The sequence below is a fragment of the Nicotiana tomentosiformis genome, chromosome 7 (genome assembly GCF_000390325.3).
Source record: "Nicotiana tomentosiformis chromosome 7, ASM39032v3, whole genome shotgun sequence".
NCBI classification, from domain to species: domain Eukaryota; kingdom Viridiplantae; phylum Streptophyta; class Magnoliopsida; order Solanales; family Solanaceae; genus Nicotiana; species Nicotiana tomentosiformis.
Window position 1 is genome coordinate 74,957,319 of NC_090818.1, and position 20,965 is coordinate 74,978,283.

The 20,965-nt window shown below is 38.1% G+C and overlaps 1 protein-coding gene across 1 annotated transcript; it reads left to right on the top strand.

Moving 5' to 3' along the window:
- Positions 1 to 1,125: 1,125 nt before the first annotated feature.
- Positions 1,126 to 19,443, top strand: LOC104105803 (neutral ceramidase 2-like). Its single transcript, XM_009614196.4, has 10 exons — positions 1,126 to 1,330; positions 1,817 to 2,221; positions 2,377 to 2,585; positions 3,132 to 3,476; positions 14,712 to 14,976; positions 15,077 to 15,347; positions 15,442 to 15,567; positions 16,309 to 16,372; positions 17,936 to 18,105; positions 18,793 to 19,443. The coding sequence occupies exons 2-10, from the start codon at positions 1,872 to 1,874 to the stop codon at positions 19,339 to 19,341; spliced, it is 2,349 nt and encodes a 782-aa protein (XP_009612491.1). The 5' UTR covers positions 1,126 to 1,330; positions 1,817 to 1,871; the 3' UTR covers positions 19,342 to 19,443.
- The last annotated feature ends 1,522 nt before the right edge of the window (positions 19,444 to 20,965 follow it).

Genomic DNA, 20,965 nt, shown 5'->3' on the forward strand with positions numbered 1-20,965 from the left:
GGATCGGTAGGTAAATTTGTGTTGATGGCCACATGCGAACTGGCGTCGATAGGGTCCGCAATCGGAACTCCGCTGAGATCGACTGGGGGCACCTCGTTACCGGGTGCTACATCGTTGTTCTCACCATGGTGGCCGGACTCCGCATCCATGTTTAGAGGGGCAGACTGGGGGTTTGACGTTTCGATTTTAACCTGGAATCAAAGACACTTCAAAGAACAAGTGTAAAATAGGGTGTGTTACGAGAATTTGTATCAAATTGCCGCTATTATCCTTAGCTCCACGGTGGGCGCCAAACTGTTTACCCTCAAAATCGGATAATAATTAAATTTGTAAGTGGTTTTAAGGATACGCGGATTAATTTGATACAAAGCGATAAATTAAGTTGCTATTGAATAAACAAAGACAAAATAAATTCTAACCACACGAGTTGGATAGTCTCAGCTTTAATGAAATAGCCACTCTCGAACCGAGCTCACTGAGACCAGTATAGACGAAAAAGAACAAGAGCTGGAAACGAAGAAAATAATAATATAATTGCTTTTGAGTTGTGTTACAGTGTGTTTCATGAATTATCATACCTCCTTTATATAGTAGGAGAGTCCTATTTTAGGTACAACTCTATAAAAGGTAAAAAATCTTCTGATTCACTGATTGTCGGTTCCTTACCGATACGTGCCGAGATCCCGCCGTAATATTCAGCCGGTTACGGATATTTTGGCCTTCTGTTGGCTATGCTGGATTGTCCGACAATGTCTTTCGAAGTCGATCGAGGCTAAGACCGATTCCGAGACCATGTCCGCTATATTCTCGAAGGCAGGCGTCATGCCCCCGGGTTCTGGCCCGGTGAGTCTTTGGCTCGATTTTGGTCTCTTGTTGTCATATCTCGAGCCTGACTTATTTTGTCGGAGGTTAGGATGCACGATGAACTCGATTTAACCAGTATACAGCTTTCTATGAAATAAATATAAGTATAATTTTAAGGTTGTTTGGGAATGGATTACAGCAAACCTAGGGACCCGGATCTGATTAAGAAGACACGTCACATTCCCAGTAGCAGGAAATTGAAGGAAGCTTCGTAAAATTATATTTTGTAGGATAAATACGTGTAAATGCAAACCAAAAAGTATATGCAACTCATACTTCACTCCTCCGCAACTGCCGTTCTGTTTTTTTCTCCCCCTTCGTATATATAATACATACAAATTTCCCACTCTGCTTCATCATATATATCTCTCGGACTAGCTGAGAATTGCTATTATTAGCACCGCCTCTTCCTCAGATTCTCCTATTGAGGTGGAAGGAAGATCTTCTTTCTTCTCCAATTTGCTGGGTAACTTCTTAGCTCAGTTTTAAATAAGGGTTTTTGGATGTCCGGTTTTTTTGCTTTCAGTTGTACCATTTGATTGATTTCATGTGATAAATCATATACTTTCAGTAGTCGGCTTCAAACCTTTATTTATGTCATCTCAATTAAATTTAACTTTTACACTTCACTTTTAAATGCTGGCATCTTGCTATTGGTATTACTAATATCCTGTATGGTGGTTGGTAATTGCCCGTGGGCCCGGCCCGAGTGTGTTGATATTACTTGTAAAACTTGCATTTTTATGGAATGTTTTGGTTTTTTTTGTCTTCCTAACTACTTGTTCATCGCTAACAGGATTTGAATTTTACTTCTAAAGCTTGTAACTGCTTAGTGTGAAGTTTTCCTTCTATCTTGGAGGATTTCCCATTCCTCCAGCTGATAATGGATAGATCTTTAGCTGCAATCAATTATTTTGTATGTTGAATCTTCAAAAGCTTGTTATTTTGTCATAGGATTAGGAGGATGTGTTGAACTGATTAAGCTGCAAGCCAGTGTCGTTAACTTGATGGGAGTATCTGATTGTCTCAAAATTGAGTTTTGGAGATCCACAGGAGGGATGATTTGGTTGGCTCTGTTGGTGTTGCTATTATCACAAGTGAATGGAAAGGGAGCAGCGGAAGCTTCTAATTACTTAGTCGGGCTTGGAAGCTATGATATTACTGGGCCGGCTGCTGATGTCAACATGATGGGATATGCTAACATGGAACAGATTGCATCAGGCATCCACTTCAGATTGCGAGCCCGTACCTTCATTGTAGCTGAACCTCAGGGGAGGCGTGTTGCTTTTGTGAACCTTGATGCTTGCATGGCCTCGCAGCTTGTAACCATCAAAGTTCTTGAGAGATTGAAGGCTAGGTACTCATGCCCTCCTTAACTGGATCTGTCAAGCATGACAAGATGCAAAAACTTAACATCTTGTTATGTTAACTGGATTCAGTTTCATGGTTGATAGTGTAATAAGCACTATTCTTGTTTGATTACAAATTTTGTGGTATCTGCTGCTTTTGCAGGTATGGGAACCTTTACACAGAACAAAATGTTGCTATTAGTGGGATTCACACCCATGCTGGCCCTGGTGGTTATCTACAATACGTAGTGTATATTGTAACATCTCTTGGTTTTGTCCGTCAATCATTTGATGCTCTAGTTGATGGGATTGAGCAAAGTATCATACAAGCTCATGAAAACCTCCGACCTGGATCAATATTTGTCAATAAAGGTAAGATGATGTTGATTTCTTCTGTATCTTTTGCTGGATAATGAGACATAGGGTTGCAGCTTTAGTTTTCTCCTATTACATCTTAAAAATTGTTCATCATGTGTCATTTTACTTTTTGTTCTGATGGTTGTTTGCCGTCCTCTTAGTTGTTTATTGCATTCTGTTTATGCTATTATGTAACCGAATTGCTAAGTGCTGCCAGGAGAAAGTATATTGGGTAAACATACTGTTTACCTACTTGAATTAGCATGCTGATATTTAGTCTTTTCTTTGATCTTATCCGTCTGGACTATGGTGTTTTTTTTTTTAAGAATATCTGTTACTGTTATATTTATTACTAGTATTATTTAATCAGCTTTTTTTAGTGGATGGGTTGTGTGCATTTGACTAAATTGCTCAAATACTGGTGTTTTTGCTTCTGCTTGTGTTCTTTTCAAGTTTTACAACAGTAAAAAAAACTATATATTCCATGGCAGAAACTTTAACAGTTCTTGGGTTATTAACAAGTTCTTCTCAGCATTATACTAATTCAGTTTTGGCTGTCAGGGGAGCTACTGGATGCTGGTGTGAATCGTAGCCCTAGTGCTTATTTGAATAACCCTGCTGGGGAACGTAGTAAATATAAGTATGATGTTGACAAAGAAATGACCCTTTTAAAGTTTGTTGATGATGAATGGGGTCCAGTAGGCAGCTTTAATTGGTTTGCAACTCATGGAACTTCTATGAGTCGAACTAACTCTTTGATTAGTGGGGATAACAAAGGAGCTGCTGCCCGGTTTATGGAAGATTGGTTCAATCAGAAAAGTACTGAAACGTCAAACTTTAACATATCTCAAGTGCGTGAACTTCCCCGAAGAGTCTCAAACATCATACCAACTGTTCATGGAAAGCGTAAGTGATCTTTTCCTTTTCCATATTACGAATTATCACAGTAGAGCTAAAGTGCTGAATTGTAATTACTAGTAATTATACTTACATTGCACTTTCCTCTGCGAATTTTGCACCTTTTATGTGAATCGATTGGGTTTGATTTCCTTTAAACCTCAATATTATCTGGATTAACATTAACCTTGGACTTGTTTGACTTGTGCTATTCTAGTCCCGTTATTGAAGTAACCAAACACATTGTAACACGATTTAACTAAGTTTCCTGTCCTTAGCTGCTTCTTTTTTTTGATAGGTAAAAGGAAATTTTATTGGTAACGTTCTTACATCCGAATCATTTTCAAAAACAGCAGTGCACCAACTTTTCAAATAATGGATACATCTGTTTTTAACTAAATAAACGTTTTCCTCCTTTCTGTCAAAGCATCTTCGGTTCTTCAAGCCAAATGCTCCACGCTATGCACAATGGAATGGTCATCCATATCTTTTTTTGTCGCTTCCTCATTCTTTAGTTCTTCCAGCTACAGGGAACTTGTCTGACGTTTGCTTGCGTAACCCATTGAACTTTGTACAGGTTAAATCTGCCACACAATACTTGCAATGTAGTAATAAATGGTTCACTGATCCCCTTCCTCTTTGCACAAATAGCAACTGTGACATACATTAAATCCTCTTGTCTGCAGCTTATCCTGCGTCAACAGGCCTCATGTGCAGCCACCCAGCCAAAACAAGGAACTTTCACTGGAGCCTTTGTCTTCCAAATCATTTTCCATGGCCATTCCACACTACTTCCATAAATGCCAGTCATACTCCTTACCAATATTTGGTAGCTTAACTTAACGGTAAATTTCCAGTCTCTGGTGCCTTTCCACACCAAAGAACCATACTGCAGGCTATCCAAAGCAATGCTGTCAGCAATCTTCAGTAACATCTCCACCCTTTCTATCTCCCAGTCGTTAAAATTCCTTCTGAATTCAAATACCCATGAGCTACCATTCCAGTAGTTAGCTCAGCGGTCGTGCCGTTTTTGTTAATACTGTCCTTAGTTGCTTTACCAGACTCCCAATCCTCGTGGAGGTTGGGGAGAACAGTTGTGGTGGTTGAAGTAGAGAGATAGGGTGTTTTTAGGTGTTCGGGAGGGAATGTGGGGGTTGGAGGAAGAGGTAATTGCAGAAGGTTGAGGTGCCAAAGCTAATAGGTTTATTGAATTTGATGGACTTTGCTGGAAAAGACCTGAACTCAAAAGTCTTGCGAAACATGTCGGTTGATTAACATAGGACTCTGAATCATATCTATGAGAACTGGAAGGTTTTTTCCCCAACATGTATGACTTTTATCAAGTAGTCGTGTCTAACTGTAAACATAATTATCAATGCTTCGTTAGAAATTCCCAGGATTGACTATTTACCTAGACATTGGAGTTAATGCTCGGGTTGTTTGAATTGACAGGAGAGAAAAAATCAAAGGGGCAAAAGTTGAAAAAAAATGGAAAGGTTGTTTAGCTATTTTGTACGGAAGAGTTAGGAAATAGAAGTACATTCCAACTACCACAAAATTGGACAAAATAGGAACTTAAACTCTTTATGCTTTACTAAATACTTCTAGGCAAAAAGTAATTGCTGAGTTTGTCTCCCCTTTGCAGGACTTAACATAGTTTATAAGAATAGTTGTACCCCTCGACTTCCATCCTATTTATCATCAAAAGAAAATAAAATACCCCTTTTATTCTAAAATATTTGACCCTTTTCGTCTTCGGTTCTTTCAAAGTTCTTGATGTCATTTCTTAAATGGAATATTTTTCCTTCATAAAAAGTTCATATTACTTCTTCTATTCCATATGAATTTATATGACATAGTTCATATTACTTCCTCTATTCCATATGAATTCATATGACATTCTTTCCATTTAGGGACGTCCTAAAATGTCTCGATAAGAATCGGGTTAGTCGGTTAGAGAACCAAGACTTGGATAAAGAACTTAAAGAAATGCTGATAGCAAAAACAAAGATTGAACAAGAAACAGAAAACAATAAATAAAGGATATGTGGAAATTCTAGAAAAGACTTCAAGAACAGAAGAAAGGGTGGAAAGTGAGGAAGAAACAGATGTAGAAATAGAAACAACTTCAGAAATGAAGTTGACTAAACAGGAACAAGAGGGATCCACTGAAGAAGAATGCAGCTGAGGTATCCTAACAGATCGGTAGACTTGAACCTTGTTCCTACATGACCTGATCAATTCGATCAGGCACTCACCATCTATTTTCATTGTTCAAATCTTTGACCACACGAAAACACCGCTGTTCAACTCTTTGACAGCATGAAAAAACCAAAAGCTATGCCCTCCCTCTCTATCTATCCAAGAGATGGAAGGGCAGAGGCCTTTGGTGTCCCCTCTAGTCAAGAATTGGGGCCTCACAATTACTAATAAACCTAACTCTATCGCTTTTCTTGAATACCTTGAAATGATCTAAGTATTCGAAAATAATTTATTCTTACCACCTTATGTTGAGTCTTGAAGGTTAAAAGAATAAATCCAAGAGTATCCACAAACAAGAGTGCAAGAAGAATCTCTATAATAAATCTAAGTCTAAAAACAAATAAGACACCCTATATATAGGTAGGAGAGATCACGAAATTAAGGCTAAAAAAGCAAGAAAATAAAGTCTTAAACTACTTTGGACAACAAGTCCAACTACTTTAGGAAAAGGAAAAACACTAAAATACAAAAACCAAGTCAATCTTGCAAAGTAATTTCAACAATCTTAAGAAAACGAAAACATAACCTTAACTACCTAGGAAAGCAATAAATCTTGTACCAAAATATATGGAAATAAGTTAAAGCCAAATCTAGGATAGGATCTTGAAAGTCCCAAATCAATCTTGGATAGGATTTTGAAAATCTTGGAAATCTTGAAGGCAACTTGCAAGCAACTTGGCACTGAATTTCTAACACGCCTATTGTATCCTTCTTGGGCAGCAAGTAAGTCCTTTTTAAGTTATAAAAACGTGAATTCATGTAGGACTTCATGGGCTGCAAGTTTTGATACATTTTAGGTGCGAAATTGGTCCAAAAATGGACTGATTTGGACCTTCTTCAAAGAATGTCTCTTGAGCTCCAATCCACCTCTTCTTGGACATTAATTTGGGCCATAAAATAATTGTAGCACCTTGCTGATTTATATCATTTATCCCGGAGCTCTTACTCCCAATTAACAACTTCTTTATTTGCAGTTGAAGTCCAATGACATTGTTTTGCAACTCTTTTAACTTGAGATCTTGGCAAAGGCCCTCTTTGAGATTCCAAAGCTTTATCCTTGTCCTTGAATAGAGTTGAGGTTCCTAGGATGCTATCATTTCCCTCTTCTTGAAGAAAATTCGTCCTCGAAATTTCGGCCTTGCAAGAAAAAGAAGACATGCCCTAGTAAATGGCATCCACTAATCTAAAAAATTGTAGGAATAAAACAAGATAATGACCATGTGTCCACTTAACTCAATTAAGCATGATAGGTATAAATACTCCCCTATGAAGCATATGGACAACATCATCCCAATAAAAATATACCAACTCAGATAAATATAACAAAAATCTCTCTTAGATGCACTAAGGAATGAGACTTGTATGTCCAATTGAATTTTGCCAATAAGTAGTCCAAAATTGTGTATGACAAAGAAATTACAAAAAATTGGCCAAGCATCCATTTAACCAAGTATCTCTACAACTTGTATCAAATAAGACACTTTTATGATATAGCATGTAAGCTATTTAAAGAAGCACATAAATTCTCAAGAAGGCTAGAAGAACCCATAAATCCAAATAGAAATTTCATTACATTACGATCATAACTTTTCCCAATAATATTCCCAACATCAGTGGATTCTAAACAATTTCTCAAACTGTCACAAAATGAGTCATAGATAGGTTCAAGAAAGAGTATTTGATCACTAGCGTCACAATAATCATGTATATCCTCTTTACTAGTAGCAAACACTTTTACAAGTTCATAATCAATATGACTTGAAGAATGACTCCCCATCACATAACAAAAATCATATTCTAGCAATTTATCACATGAAAATCGTTAGACACTTGAATAAGAGATGAAGAAACATTTAACGCATTCGCAAGCCTCTTCTCATATATTTCATGCCTCTTTCCACCAAGTTGGAATACATAATCATTTATGTCATACTCAATTTCAAAAGGAAGCAAATTACTCTTGCACTTGAATTTAGATATTACAGTTAAGGACTTGATATGCATCAAAATATCATCATCCTCAAAAATAATAAAGTCACCAACATAAGAAATAAGAGTACAGTTCATTACCTCCAAAGATACCTTACGTGTTCTAGAAAGCCCAAGAATGCGAATAAACCAATTATACATACTATACTTGGGCTTATTTACCAATGTAACATCATCACCTTGTATTCTTTTATGCATCGGTCCAACTTAGCAATTGTCACGACCCCAAATCCACTATAGGTCGTGATGGCGCCTAACGCCGCCGTCAGGCAAGCCAACGATGATTGATCCACTTAATTACTTATTTTTATTCCTTTTGAGCTCATATTTTTCATTAATTAAATAGTATGAAATAGAATTTACAGGATGAAACAATGATAATTACGTGAACTACCATACTAAACATCCAGTAGGAACCCCCAAAACCCGGTGTCACAAGTGCATGAGCATCAACTAGGAAATATGATAAAATACAACATTTGTCTGGAATACAAATTAGACAGGCGAATGTAAATAACTCTGATGGAGACTCTTTGTGCTGCGAACTCGTAACATGGGATGCAACTCACCTAAGTCCCCGCAATAGTCGCGCCTCTGCGCCCACAAGACCACTAGACATATATGTACCTGCACAAAATGTGCACCAAGTGTAGCATGAGTACGTAAAACACGTGTACCCAATAAGTATCTAGTCTAACCTCGAAGAAGTAGTGACGATGGGGTCGACTTCGACACTTACTATGGGCTAACAATAAAATACCGAAATTATAATTAAGCATGGATTATGTAAATACAGCTGAAAACTCAATAACAAGAAATAGATAAACAATTCTTTCACTGATAGTAAATCCCAAATTAATTTCCATCATTTAACAAATTAATCTCTCAAGCCAATGAAACAATATCAATTATAATTGGACTCCAAGAATTATTACGCACGAATTATGCCGAGGTCGTACGGCCCAATCCAACATACAAATATATAAACTGTGCACTGCCGAGGGTCGAACGACACGAACCATAGATGCATCTATCTGCTACCGAGGCGTTCAGCCCGCTCCACGAGAAGAGAAAATACTTTATAAGCAACCGATTCAAGATTATTAAGAGGCTAATATTCAAAGAAACACCAATTCTCATAACGGTCAAGTGACCCGTCCAAAACTCAAGGAAATGAAATTTAACCTTTTACAATTCCTTTATCAAGTTCCAATATGATTTAAGTGATTAAATTAACAAGTAGGGTGCAAACATCGCAAGTATAGCATGATTTGGGTCCTAGACTACCCGGACATAAGCATAATTAGTAGTTACGTACGGACTCTCGTCACCTCGTGCGTACGCAGCCCCCACAAATAGAAGCACATATTAAATCAATTCACTTATGGGGTTAATTCCCTTTTACAAGGTTAGAAAAGATACTTACCTCACTCCGCAGTTCCATAACCGGCTCCAAAGCTTTTCTAACAACTCAAACCGGCGCCCGTCGCTCCAAAACTAGGAAATAAATGTGAAATTCCATGAACATATACTCCAATACTCATAATAAATCAATTTATAACAATTTCTAACTCCGCTCAGAAAATTGATAAACTCACCCTCGGGCCCACGTGCCCGGATTCCGAAAATTTCCGAAGATAATCATTACCCATAACACTACGAACCCAAATATATGATTTATGCTCAATTCCATGTCCAATTTCGTTGTCAAAATCCAAAAATACCAATTTCTAAGTTTTCCTATAAAATCCCAAATTTTTACTAATTTCTATGTTTAAATCCATATATAAACCAAGTATTTAACTTGTAATAGGTGGGAATCACTTACCTTGTGATGGGTGACGAAGAAGCTCCTCCAAAATCGCCCCTAGTTTGGCTCCCATGGAAGATTGAGATAAAATGAGCCAAAACCCGTTTTGGCAAACTTATACACTGCCCAGGCGACCCTTCTTCGCGTTCGCGTGAAACGTCTCGCGTTCGCGAAGGCCAAATGCCACTGCCTCAAAATTCCTCTTCGTGTTCGCGTCACCTACGCCACGTTCGCGAAGCCTCAGACCCCTGCCCCTTCGCGTTCGCGGTCCAAGAGCCGCGTTCGCGAACGGCAACCTGCTCCAGGCCCAGCTCCCCCTTTCCTTCTACGCGTTCGCGATCGCCCCTTCGCGTTCGCGTAGGTTCCTCAGGCCCTTCTCCGCGTTCGCGACCCCTGTGTCGTGTTTGCGATGAACAAAAATCAACCGCCCAAAAACCCTTCTTCGCGAACGCGGGACTCCCTTCGCGTTCGCGAAGGACAAAACCAGAACTAGCAACAACAACAGCCAAAACATCCAGAATTGGTCCGAAACCACTCCGAATCACACCCGAGGCCCCCGGGACCCCGTCCAATCACACCAACAAGTCCCAAAACATAACACGAACCTGCTCGAGGCCTCAAATCATATCAAACAACGCTAAAACCACGAATCGCATCCTAATTCAAGCTTAGTGAACTTTAGAACTTCAAGCTTCTACATTCGACGCTGAAACCCATCAAATCAAGTCCGATTGACCTCAAATTTTGCACACAAGTCATAATTGACATAACAGTACTCCCACTTCTGGAATCGGAATCCGACCTCGATATCAAAAAGTCCATTCCCGGTCAAATTTTCCCAAAAATCATCCAATTTCCAACTTTCGCCAATTGACGCCGAAACGACCTACGGACTTCCAAATCAACGTCCGGGCACGCTCCTAAGACCAAAATCACCATACGGTCGGGTCGTTACAACAATGACTTTAGGGAACTCCATGTCATAAACCTGTAAATAAGAATCAAAATAGTCAAAAGGTTCAATAATAAAGAATTTAACCAAGCTTTTATCTTCTACCGTCTAACAAGAATTGACTTCACCAAATTCATGTTGGAATCCAATTGGATCCTTTGCCACCATCTTTTGCGATTCACCTCCCTTTTCAAAAGGTCTTTCAATACTTGGCTGCACAAAAACACACGAACTAAAACAAGAGATTTAATGGGTTAGGTAGTAAACAATTTCCTCACTTATACTCCCTTTTGATTTTATCACAAGACTAATTCTTTTCTCACTCTTAGCCTCTTTTCTCTCACCAAAGTTTTTTCCTTTTTCTTCACTCAAATCCTCTTGTTTTTCTCTCTCTACCTCACAACCTTTTTCTATCTCATGTCCTTCTCTCTTTTCTTCTCTGAAGCTCACTTTTTTCCTTACTTGACAGCCCAATCTCTTCACTCAACACAACCTCTCATTTTTCCTCTATTAGGGATATCAACATGCACTCTCTTACTCCACTCCTTGGATTCCAATTTGCTCTTGGCCTTGTCTTTATGGAATTTGGGAGTAGGTTTCTCCTTAGATTTCGGCCCTTGCTTCTTTGGAGTAGTAGTAGGCCGGCTTCTCCATGAGCTAGATTGCTATCTCCTTTTGTTTTGTCTTTCTATCTTTACATCCAATTCAACTAACTTATCTAATTTGCATATTGTTGTAACTCCACTACATCAACAATATCTCTATTTAAACCATTAAGAAATCTAGCCATAGTAGCCTCCTCCTCCATGCGATGAGCTTGGATTATAGCCATACATGGACTCTTGCTTCAAAGTTTGAAGATGCTGTTGTAGCTCTCTCTGAAAGTGTGATGGCTTAAATCTCTTCCTCATCACCCTCTTCATCTAAGTCCAAGTAGCAATGCGTGCTTGTTCCTTTTGCAATCTGTCCCTAGTAAGCTTTTACCACCAAACATCAGCCATAGTAGCCTCCTCCTCCATACAATGAGCTTGGATCATAGCCATACATGGACTCTTGCTTCAAAGTTTGAAGATGCTGTTGTATCTCTCTCTGAAAGTGTGATGGCTTAAATCTCTTCCTCATCACCCTCTTCATCTAAGTCCAAGTAGCAATGCGTGCTTGTTCCTCTTGCAATCTGTCCCTAGTAAGCTTTTACCACCAAACATCAGCCATAGTAGCCTCCTCCTCCTTACAATGAGCTTGGATCATAGCCATACATGGACTCTTGCTTCAAAGTTTGAAGATGCTGTTGTATCTCTCTCTGAAAATGTGATGGCTTAAATCTCTTTCTCATCACCCTCTTCATCTAAGTCCAAGTAGCAATGCGTGCTTGTTCCTCTTGCAATCTGTCCCTAGTAAGCTTTTACCACCAAACATCAGCATAGTTAGAAAACTCAACAACAACAAGTTTAACCTTCTTACCCTCAGAATAGTTGTGGCAGTTAAAGAGGCTTCAATTTTTCTCTCCTAATTAAGGTATAACTCTGGATCTCTTGTTTCCTTGAAAGATGGTATCTTCATCTTGATGCTACTAATGTTGTCATCCTCAACTCTAGCTCGTGGTTCCCTTCTTTCTTCTTTGATGAATTTCTTCAAACTCATCCTCAAAGTCGCCAAACTGATCCTCCTCTTGTTGGACATTAGGAGCTCGAACAACTTGTCTCCTAACTTGAGACCTCGAGTTTCGATTGACCCTCCTTAAGTCATCTATATTAACGGGGTTTGCCCTCCTTAGCTCAGCTATGGTGGCGTTCATCTCTGCCATTTTATGTGGACATCATTCGGAATTGATGGACCATGTTATTCAAGTTACATTGTTTCCCCCCTTAATTCCGCCAACACGTAGGGTCAATCTCTCATCTTCGCTACCATCTTCTTCTTTCCATTCGGCATACTGTAAGTTCGACTTTTCAAGTTGTTGAGTCATAGCTCGCCTCCTTTCTTCATAACTACCTATCTGTTTGAGGCATCTTGAACAAAGATTAGAAGAAATATGTATCTCTCAAGTTTGGCTTTTTCTCAAATATGTATCTCACATCTCTTGCCTTTTTTCACTCAAAGCAATTCTTTGTTGTTAATCTTTAGATTTATTAATGAACATTACTAGTCATAACCCGTAGTGATAAAAATAAGGAGTTAGAAAAACAAAAAGTAAAGGAAAGTGAAAGACCAAACCTAGAAAGAATAGGAATTGGTTAGTAGGAAAAGAAAAAGGAAAGAATTTAAGCCAAAAGAATAAGGAAAAAGTTACTTTAATCTTCAAGAATTAGGATCCCATCTTCTTGTTTCCTTTCTTGACTTGGAAACCAAATGACATTTGAACTCTGAAACTAATTGAGCAATAACACTTTTGATTTTCTTTTTTTTTTGGCAGATATTTTCGTTTTTTTGTTTTTTTTTTGTTCAAGAACCTCCCAAGATTATCAAGGTTGAAATCTTGGTTACCCGATGCTCTGATACCACTTGATAACATCTCGTTAGGGGTCCAAGAATTACTAAAGGAAAAATCAAGAAAATCATGAAACGTGCAGAAGCTAGAAGAAAATAAAGAAACGAAAATTAAAGATAGATTGAATTCAAGAAAGAGTTTCTAAAATTTAAGAGATCTATTCTTGTTGTTGAATCCTAACAACACCAATTAGCCAACGAAGAACTAACCGCCTTTGATAGAAAATTAAAGACGAGTAGATTGTAAAACCCGATCTTTTAGAATAACAAGAACAACAATAAACCTAAATCTATCGCCTTTCTTGAGTACCTAGAAGTGATCTAAGATTTCAGAAAGAGTTTAATTTTGCCACCTGAAGTTGAGTCTTGAAGGCTGAAGAATAAATCCAAGAGTAGCGACACACAAGAGTGCAAGAAGAATCTCACAATTTTTATTGATGATAGTCTGTAATAATCTAATTTTAAAAACAATCTATGTCTAAAAACAAAGAAGACACCTCTTATATAGGTAGGAGGGGGTCATGAAAATAAGTCTAAAAAAATAAGGAAATACAGTCCTAAACTACTTTGGACAACAAGTCCAACTACCTTAAGAAAAGGAAAAACACTAGGAAACAAAAACCAAGTCAATCTTGCAAAGTAATTCCAACAATCTTAGGAAAATGAAAACATGACCTTAACTACCTAGGATAGCAATAAAGCTAGTAACAAAATATATGGAAATAAGTTAAAATCAATCTAGGATATGATCTTGAAAGTCCCAAACCAATCTTGGATAGGATCTTGAAAATCTTGAAAATCTTCAAGACAACTTGCAAGCAACTTGGCACCAACTTCTAGCACGCTCATTGTACCCTTCTTGTGCAGCAAGTAAGTCCTTTTTAAGTTCTAAAAACGTGGCTTCAGTTAAGACTTCTTGGGCTGCAAGTTTGGACACATTTTAGGTACTAAATTGATCCAAAAGTGGACTGATTTGGATCTTCTTCAAAGGATGTCTCTTGGGCTCCAATCCACCTCTTCATGGACATGAATTTGGGACATAAAATAATTGTAACACCTAGCTGATTCATATCCTTTATCCTTGAGCTCTTCCTCCCAATTAACAACTTCTTTATTTGCACTTGAAGTCCAGTGACCTTGTTTTGGAACTCTTTAGCTTGAGATCTTATTAAAGGCCCTATTTGAGATTCCAAAGCTTCGTCCTTGTCCTTGAATAGAGTTGAGATTTCTAGGATGCTTCATTTTCTTCCATTATATCCTTTCTCTAGCTAAGTCTGCATTAGTTTCAAGAATTTGTAGATCTTTCAATACAAATTCTTTTCACGTAATTTTAGGTCTACTCCTTCCCCTTTTAACACCTTCTATCACCATACTTTCACACCTATGGACCTGTGCATATGTAGGCCAAGGCAGGATATGACCAAAACCATCTCAAGCGACCTTCTCTCATTTTATCCTCAATTCGTACTACTTGCACCTTCATCTTATTTAATCTTGTATGACCGCACATCCATCTTAGCATCCGCATCTTTGCAACACTCATCTTATGAATATGTTGGATTTTAACGGCCCAACATTCAATACCATATAACATTGTAGGTCTTATTGCTATTTGGGATAAATAGAATAATGTAAATAAGAGCAAGCCCAGAAGCAAAAAATACTATATTGCTGGTGAAGAAGTTGAGAAAGTTAATCGTTTCATAACTAAGACACTCGTTAATCAGATTTTAACAACATGCAGATCATGAGCTACTAGAACTTGCTGCTTCTTTCCAGTCTTCTCCAGGTAAGCCAGTCACCAGGTTGATGAGTGTCGCCAGACGTGTCAGGAGTGCCTTCAGGTTGGCTGATAGGCCGAGATTTGTTTCTGCTTTTTGTCAAACCAACTGTGGTGATGTCAGTCCCAATGTGCTCGGTGCGTTCTGCATAGACACAGGGCTGCCTTGTGACTTCAATCATAGTACTTGTGGTGGAAAGAACGAGTTATGTTATGGTCGAGGACCAGGGTATGTGTTAATCTATTACTTTTGTTTAGGAAAATTTCCATCTTTGCGTAGTCCTATTTTGGTATTTTGAGCATAATGCCATCCTTTGCTTATGTGGCAGATACCCAGATGAATTTGAGAGCACACGCATCATTGGGGAGAGACAATTTAAAAGAGCTGTGGAGCTTTTCAATAAAGTAACAGAGCAAGTAAAAGGGAAGGTTGACTTTCGTCACACCTATGTGGACTTCTCCAATCTCGAGGTGACAATTCCAAAAGAGGGTGCGGGTATTGAGACGGCTAAAACCTGTCCTGCTGCAATGGGGTTTGCATTTGCTGCCGGTACAACTGATGGACCTGGAGCATTTGATTTTCAGCAGGGAGATGACAAGGTATTGAAAAGAATTCTCTTCTTTATTTGACCTATATCAATCAGAGTGAATGATCTTATTTTATGTTTGCTCATCTTCTGGAAAAAATTTTCAGGGAAATGTTTTTTGGAGGTTGGTGCGAAACTTGCTTAAAACACCAGGCAGTGAACAAATAAAGTGTCAACATCCCAAGCCCATTTTGCTTGATACGGGTGAAATGAAGGAGCCCTATGATTGGGCAGTAAGCAGCTTTCTTCTTCTGTCCCATACTTTGTAAAATATTTAACAAATATCTGTTCTTCTGCCTCAAGTTTCTATGGGTAAAATACTTGTGTGCTTGTGGTTTGAAGCTAAATTGAATACTTGATCTTTTTGTCAGGAAGGGTTTCCTATTAAGTTGCTAAACCAGTGCCTGATTCAAAAAACATTGTTCAGAATCTCAAATATGTTAAAATACTTTAGCATTATTGAACACATATTGCTTGCTCTATTGTTCACATTTCAAAATTTGAGGGCAGAAGTAGAAATTTGTTTATTATCCTACCACTATCAGTTGACAACTTAGCCTGTACAACTTGAAATCCATAAACTGTGTTACTTTACCATTTTAATCTCACTCTAACCATATGCACGTGCACATATAAGAGGAGAGGGAGAAATAATTGTGCTGTCTGTATTTCGTGCTAATGATGAGAAGGTTTGGACTCAGTACTGTTGCTAAGTGAGTAAAAGAAACATTTGGAGTTTGATAAAAGAAAGAGAGTGATGGGCTGTCCTGCTCAACAATATGGTATTTTATGAATTGCTGGTAACATATGATTCATTTGTCTTGCTAATTACTTGCCATACTTGGCCTTTTGGCTTCAACACTTGGAACAATTGCTAAATGAGAAAACCACCTACTACAATACCAGAAGCCTTCTACATGATTTCCTGTTCATAATGTTCAATGATCAGTTCCTTTGTCCTTTTTTTTTTGCAGCCTTCAATACTTCCTGTTCAGATTCTAAGAATAGGGCAGCTGGTTATTCTCAGTGTACCTGGAGGTATCAACCAATGATTCGAATCTCTTTTCTCATTGGGTTTTCTTTAGACATAACTCGAACTAGCAAGAATGCTTATATGGTTTAGTTTCCCAGTTCCTTACCTTGAACTGATTACATACTGTACATGTTTTTCCGCTTCGTTTTGGTTCCATCAGCTACCATATAATAATTTATTGTATATTGAATGAGTAACCCTTACAAGTGATCTTTAGTAGGTTCCTCTGACCTTAATTCTGTCCTTTCCATTAAATGCTGACTCTCTGTGGGCGCTGCATACTGTAATGAAGTAATTAATATCACGGAAAAGGGTCATATTTAGCCCTCTACTATCGAAAATAAGCTATATTGACCCTCCGTTTCTGTTTCTTAGTATAACTATCCCTACCGTTATACTTTTGGATCATATTTGCCCCCACCCGTTAAATCTTGCATCTAAACATATATTTAACACGTGGCACACCTACAATGAGTTAAAAAGACTCGCCCAAATTTAAATTAAAACTCACTCAGCCCTAATTATTAACCCAGCCCCATCCAAATACCCCTCTCACTTAAATTCCTTCCCTTCTTCTTTGTTCATCTACTTAAGTTCAGATGCAGCAATTTGTCTACCATTAGAATTATCAGCAAGTCTATGAACTCCAGTTTACTAAACAACACCATTGATGTACTCAACACAAAAATAGAAAAGCAACCCTATACCGACTTTTTCTTCTTGATGACTCACATCTCTATGAACAATATCCCCACTAAAGAATAAAATCTCACCATGGGAGAAAATGAAAAGTAATAAAATGAAAACTAGAAAATTGATGATAGTAATATTATCAATCTTCAAAGAGAAGGAACTCTGCGGCTCATGCTTATCCTCGGAAGAACAGCCCTCACTGTGTAGATGCTTGGGATCCTCTTGTGGTTGCCGCTTCATGACATTATCGAAGTCTATAAAAGGAAAAGAAAGCAGCATTTTCACGCTTAATGAAATTCCATAAGTTGAAGCTACGTGGTGGCGGCACTGAAACGGAAGATGATAACTCTGGAGTATTTCTATTTGTATTTGTATTTGTTTTTTTTGTTGGGGGGGTTGTTGTGGGGGGGGGGGGGCAAAGAGGTGGATCATTAGTATGGGTTGGGTGGGTTTAAATTAGAACTGGGGTGGGTCCTTTTTATCCAAAAAGGGCCAGCCACGTGTCTTTTTTAAGATGGAACCAAGCCATTTAATGGGTTGGGGGGCAAATATGATCCAAAAGTATGACGGTAGGGGTAGTTATACTAATAAATTGAAAAGAAGGGTAGATATAGCTTATTTCCGACAGTAGAGGGGGTGTCATCTAAGAAATTGAAACGAAAGATAGATATAGCTTATTTCCGACAGTAGAGAGGTAAATGTGACATCTTTCCATTAAAATAATGCATTTATCATCCTTGAAATTTCTGCCAAATTGTTCAGTATCACCTAGGGCATCTAGAAAGAAAGATGTTTTTTCTGGTGATTTCTTATGCAGAAGATTCTTAGATTTCTTCTCACACTTCACATAAATCTTCTTTTTATGCACAAAACAGAATTCAGTACCATGGCGGGAAGACGTCTGCGAGATGCTGTGAAGATGGTGCTCGCAAGTGGGGGTACCAAGGAGTTTGATAGCAATATTCATGTTGTGATAGCTGGGTTGACTAATACATATTCGCAATATATAACGACCTTTGAGGAGTACCAGATACAGAGATATGAGGTCAGTTGATTAGATAATACAGTGCATTATATTATAAATGTTCAGAGGAAGTCTTATATAATTGCACATTAGTACAGCCTTCTATACTCGTTGTACATTACTAAACCTAAAGCAATTAAACCCTCTATCCCCATCCAATTTGAAGAATCAAGGAAAAAATAAAAGGAATTGGTATCCCATAAAGTAAGGTTGTAAATACAGTCAACAATAAAACTGACTCCAGTGATATCTATTCACAATGAGATTAAGCATAAGGAAAATGGATTTTCTTGTGTGGGAAATAAAACGTCTATGATTCTCATTTCATAAAAAAGTTTCTTTATACGGCACACTCCTATGACTACACCTTGATGCTCTTCAAACTCTGAAATCTAGGTTCGTCATTTTAGTTGCAATCGCTCTCTGCTGCTAGCTTATTTTCCCCCGGTCTTATTAGGCAGTCTGTCAATATATCTGGAGAAGATCTCTGAGGAGTTGATTTGTTATCAGAATGTTTGTGGTTTTAGCAACACCAAAAATTTGTTTTTCTGCTTTTCTCTTCTGAAATTAGGACATTATGGCTAAAAATTAAAGAATCTCTTTTGGCATGTTAATATCATCGGTTGGTTGTCCCTTGGAACTAGCATTTCAAATGTTCAATAAGTTGCTGTACTGTTGATCTAAACTTTCTTTGTGAAATTTTTTTAGGGTGCGTCTACACTGTATGGTCCACATACACTTAGCGCTTACATCCAACAGTTCAAGACGCTAGCAGCTGCTCTCATCACAGGACAGACCTTGCAAGCAGGCCCTCAACCCCCTAATTTGCTAGGAAAGCAGATAAGCTTGTTGCCGCCAGTTGTAATGGATGCGACACCACTTGGTTCCAAATTTGGGGATTTAATTACCGATGTTCCTCAAAGTTCTGCCTTCAAGAGGGGTGACCTTGTCACTGTTTCTTTTTGGTCAGCATGCCCCAGAAATGATCTCATGACTGAGGGTACATTTGCTCTTGTTGAGATTCTTCAAGGAAAGGACACTTGGGTTCCTGCTTATGATGATGATGACTTCTGCCTTCGCTTTATATGGTCAAGACCTGCTAAACTCAGCACTCGAAGTAAGGCGACAATCGAATGGAGAATACCGGATTTAGCTGCTTCAGGTGTATATAAAATCAGACATTTTGGTGCTGCAAAGGCTCTTTTGGGTTCAGTTAAGCATTTTACAGGTTCATCTAGTGCTTTTGTGGTTGCCTGAAAAGAACCTTGGGGAATTTTCTACGTCATCCAAATTATGTGGTTTCAAATATATTACTACTATATAATTATAATAAGAGACGAATCATTCGTTGTCTTCCAACCATTTCCATTGGTTTTCATAAACCAGCTTGCTAGTTTCGACTTACTTCTACTATATCTTCAGTACAATAAAAGACGGTGATTTAAGCGAAACGTAATCTGACAAGTACTAGGAGTTTTTACCATTTTGTCTCTTGTTTTTTTTTTTTATCTTGAGGAGAAATTAAGCAACCCGACTCTTTTAACCAAAATTCTCTTTTGCACTTCGTCCTCCACCTGTTACCGAAGAAGTTGTATGGACCATGTGAAGCTTGAAAATGCTATATTGATGGCTACAATGATGAGAAAGGCAATGTAGTATTTAACCTATAAATACTAGCTAGGAGACTTACGAGTTTTTCTCGCGGAAGCTGATCGTCTGTTTCAACCACGTCTTAAATTACCGGTCAATTCAAAGTGAAAAATTCATTGGTTTCGACAACCTAGATATCCCCTCAGAGATGCAAAGAGTTTTTTTTCATAAACCCTAGCCGTCGTCATATAGAATGGAAAAGCGTTGTCTTTTCCAATACCTATAATGCTGTTATATATAAGTTTTAGGAGGAGCACTAGCTAATGGGCTAAGGGGCCAATTAGCACCCTTTTGGGTGGATCCGGCCCAATAGCTTTTTCCAACATCTCCTACTAACACACAAGAGAGTGCGCTAACTCCACCAAGCTAAGGAAAACATACTCTCCTTTAAATTCTTTTGCATCATTTCATACTAGATAAATAGACTGTGCAACCAACATACTATGAGAGCACGTCTATACATCTATTAGGAATATATAGCTTCTCGTTGTCATGAAAATCTTCAAGTAGATCATACAAAGTGTGCTCAGTTCCCTAGATCACTTGAATTACATCGATACCTTCTCGAAATCTCATGTATCACAGTTTCTTGTGTTCACAATCATGACCCGTAAGTCATAAACCGGTACCAGCAAACACTACGAAATGAGATTCCATCAGTGATCTTCCTCTTCTCACGAGTCTGTTAACTTGAATTCAAGTCGCTTTTCTTGTCATGCTCCGCTAAACCGAATCTCTCATGGTCATTTGGTAGTATGCTAAGATAGCGAACATCGAATCAAGCTTTCAACCACTGATAGGAGTCGTGAGGGTACTCAATTTGGGGTCTCACACAACAATAAGTCGAGATAAAACTTATGTTAACCGTTTTGGTCGACATTTACACACATTGTATGAAAACATGTGCTACAACATTTTCTCCTTTCCCATGGAGTGTATGTCTTTATCTTACAAGATAATGTTGTACAGATGATATTCATATACCATATTGTTTACCCGTAAAATGGTACAGTTGAATTTATATGTGGTTTCTAGACAAATGAATTAATTTGATCCTGAAATAATAAAATAATCGAAGAATTATGCAATACTTAGCCTTAGGATATAGACGAAACAACAGAAGCAACAGTTCCGGGAACAAGGTTTCCGGGCACAACAACAACGAAATCAAAAAGTAAGAAGATAAGATTGTATTGAGCTTTGTATAGAATGTAGCGTAAGTTTGCCAGAA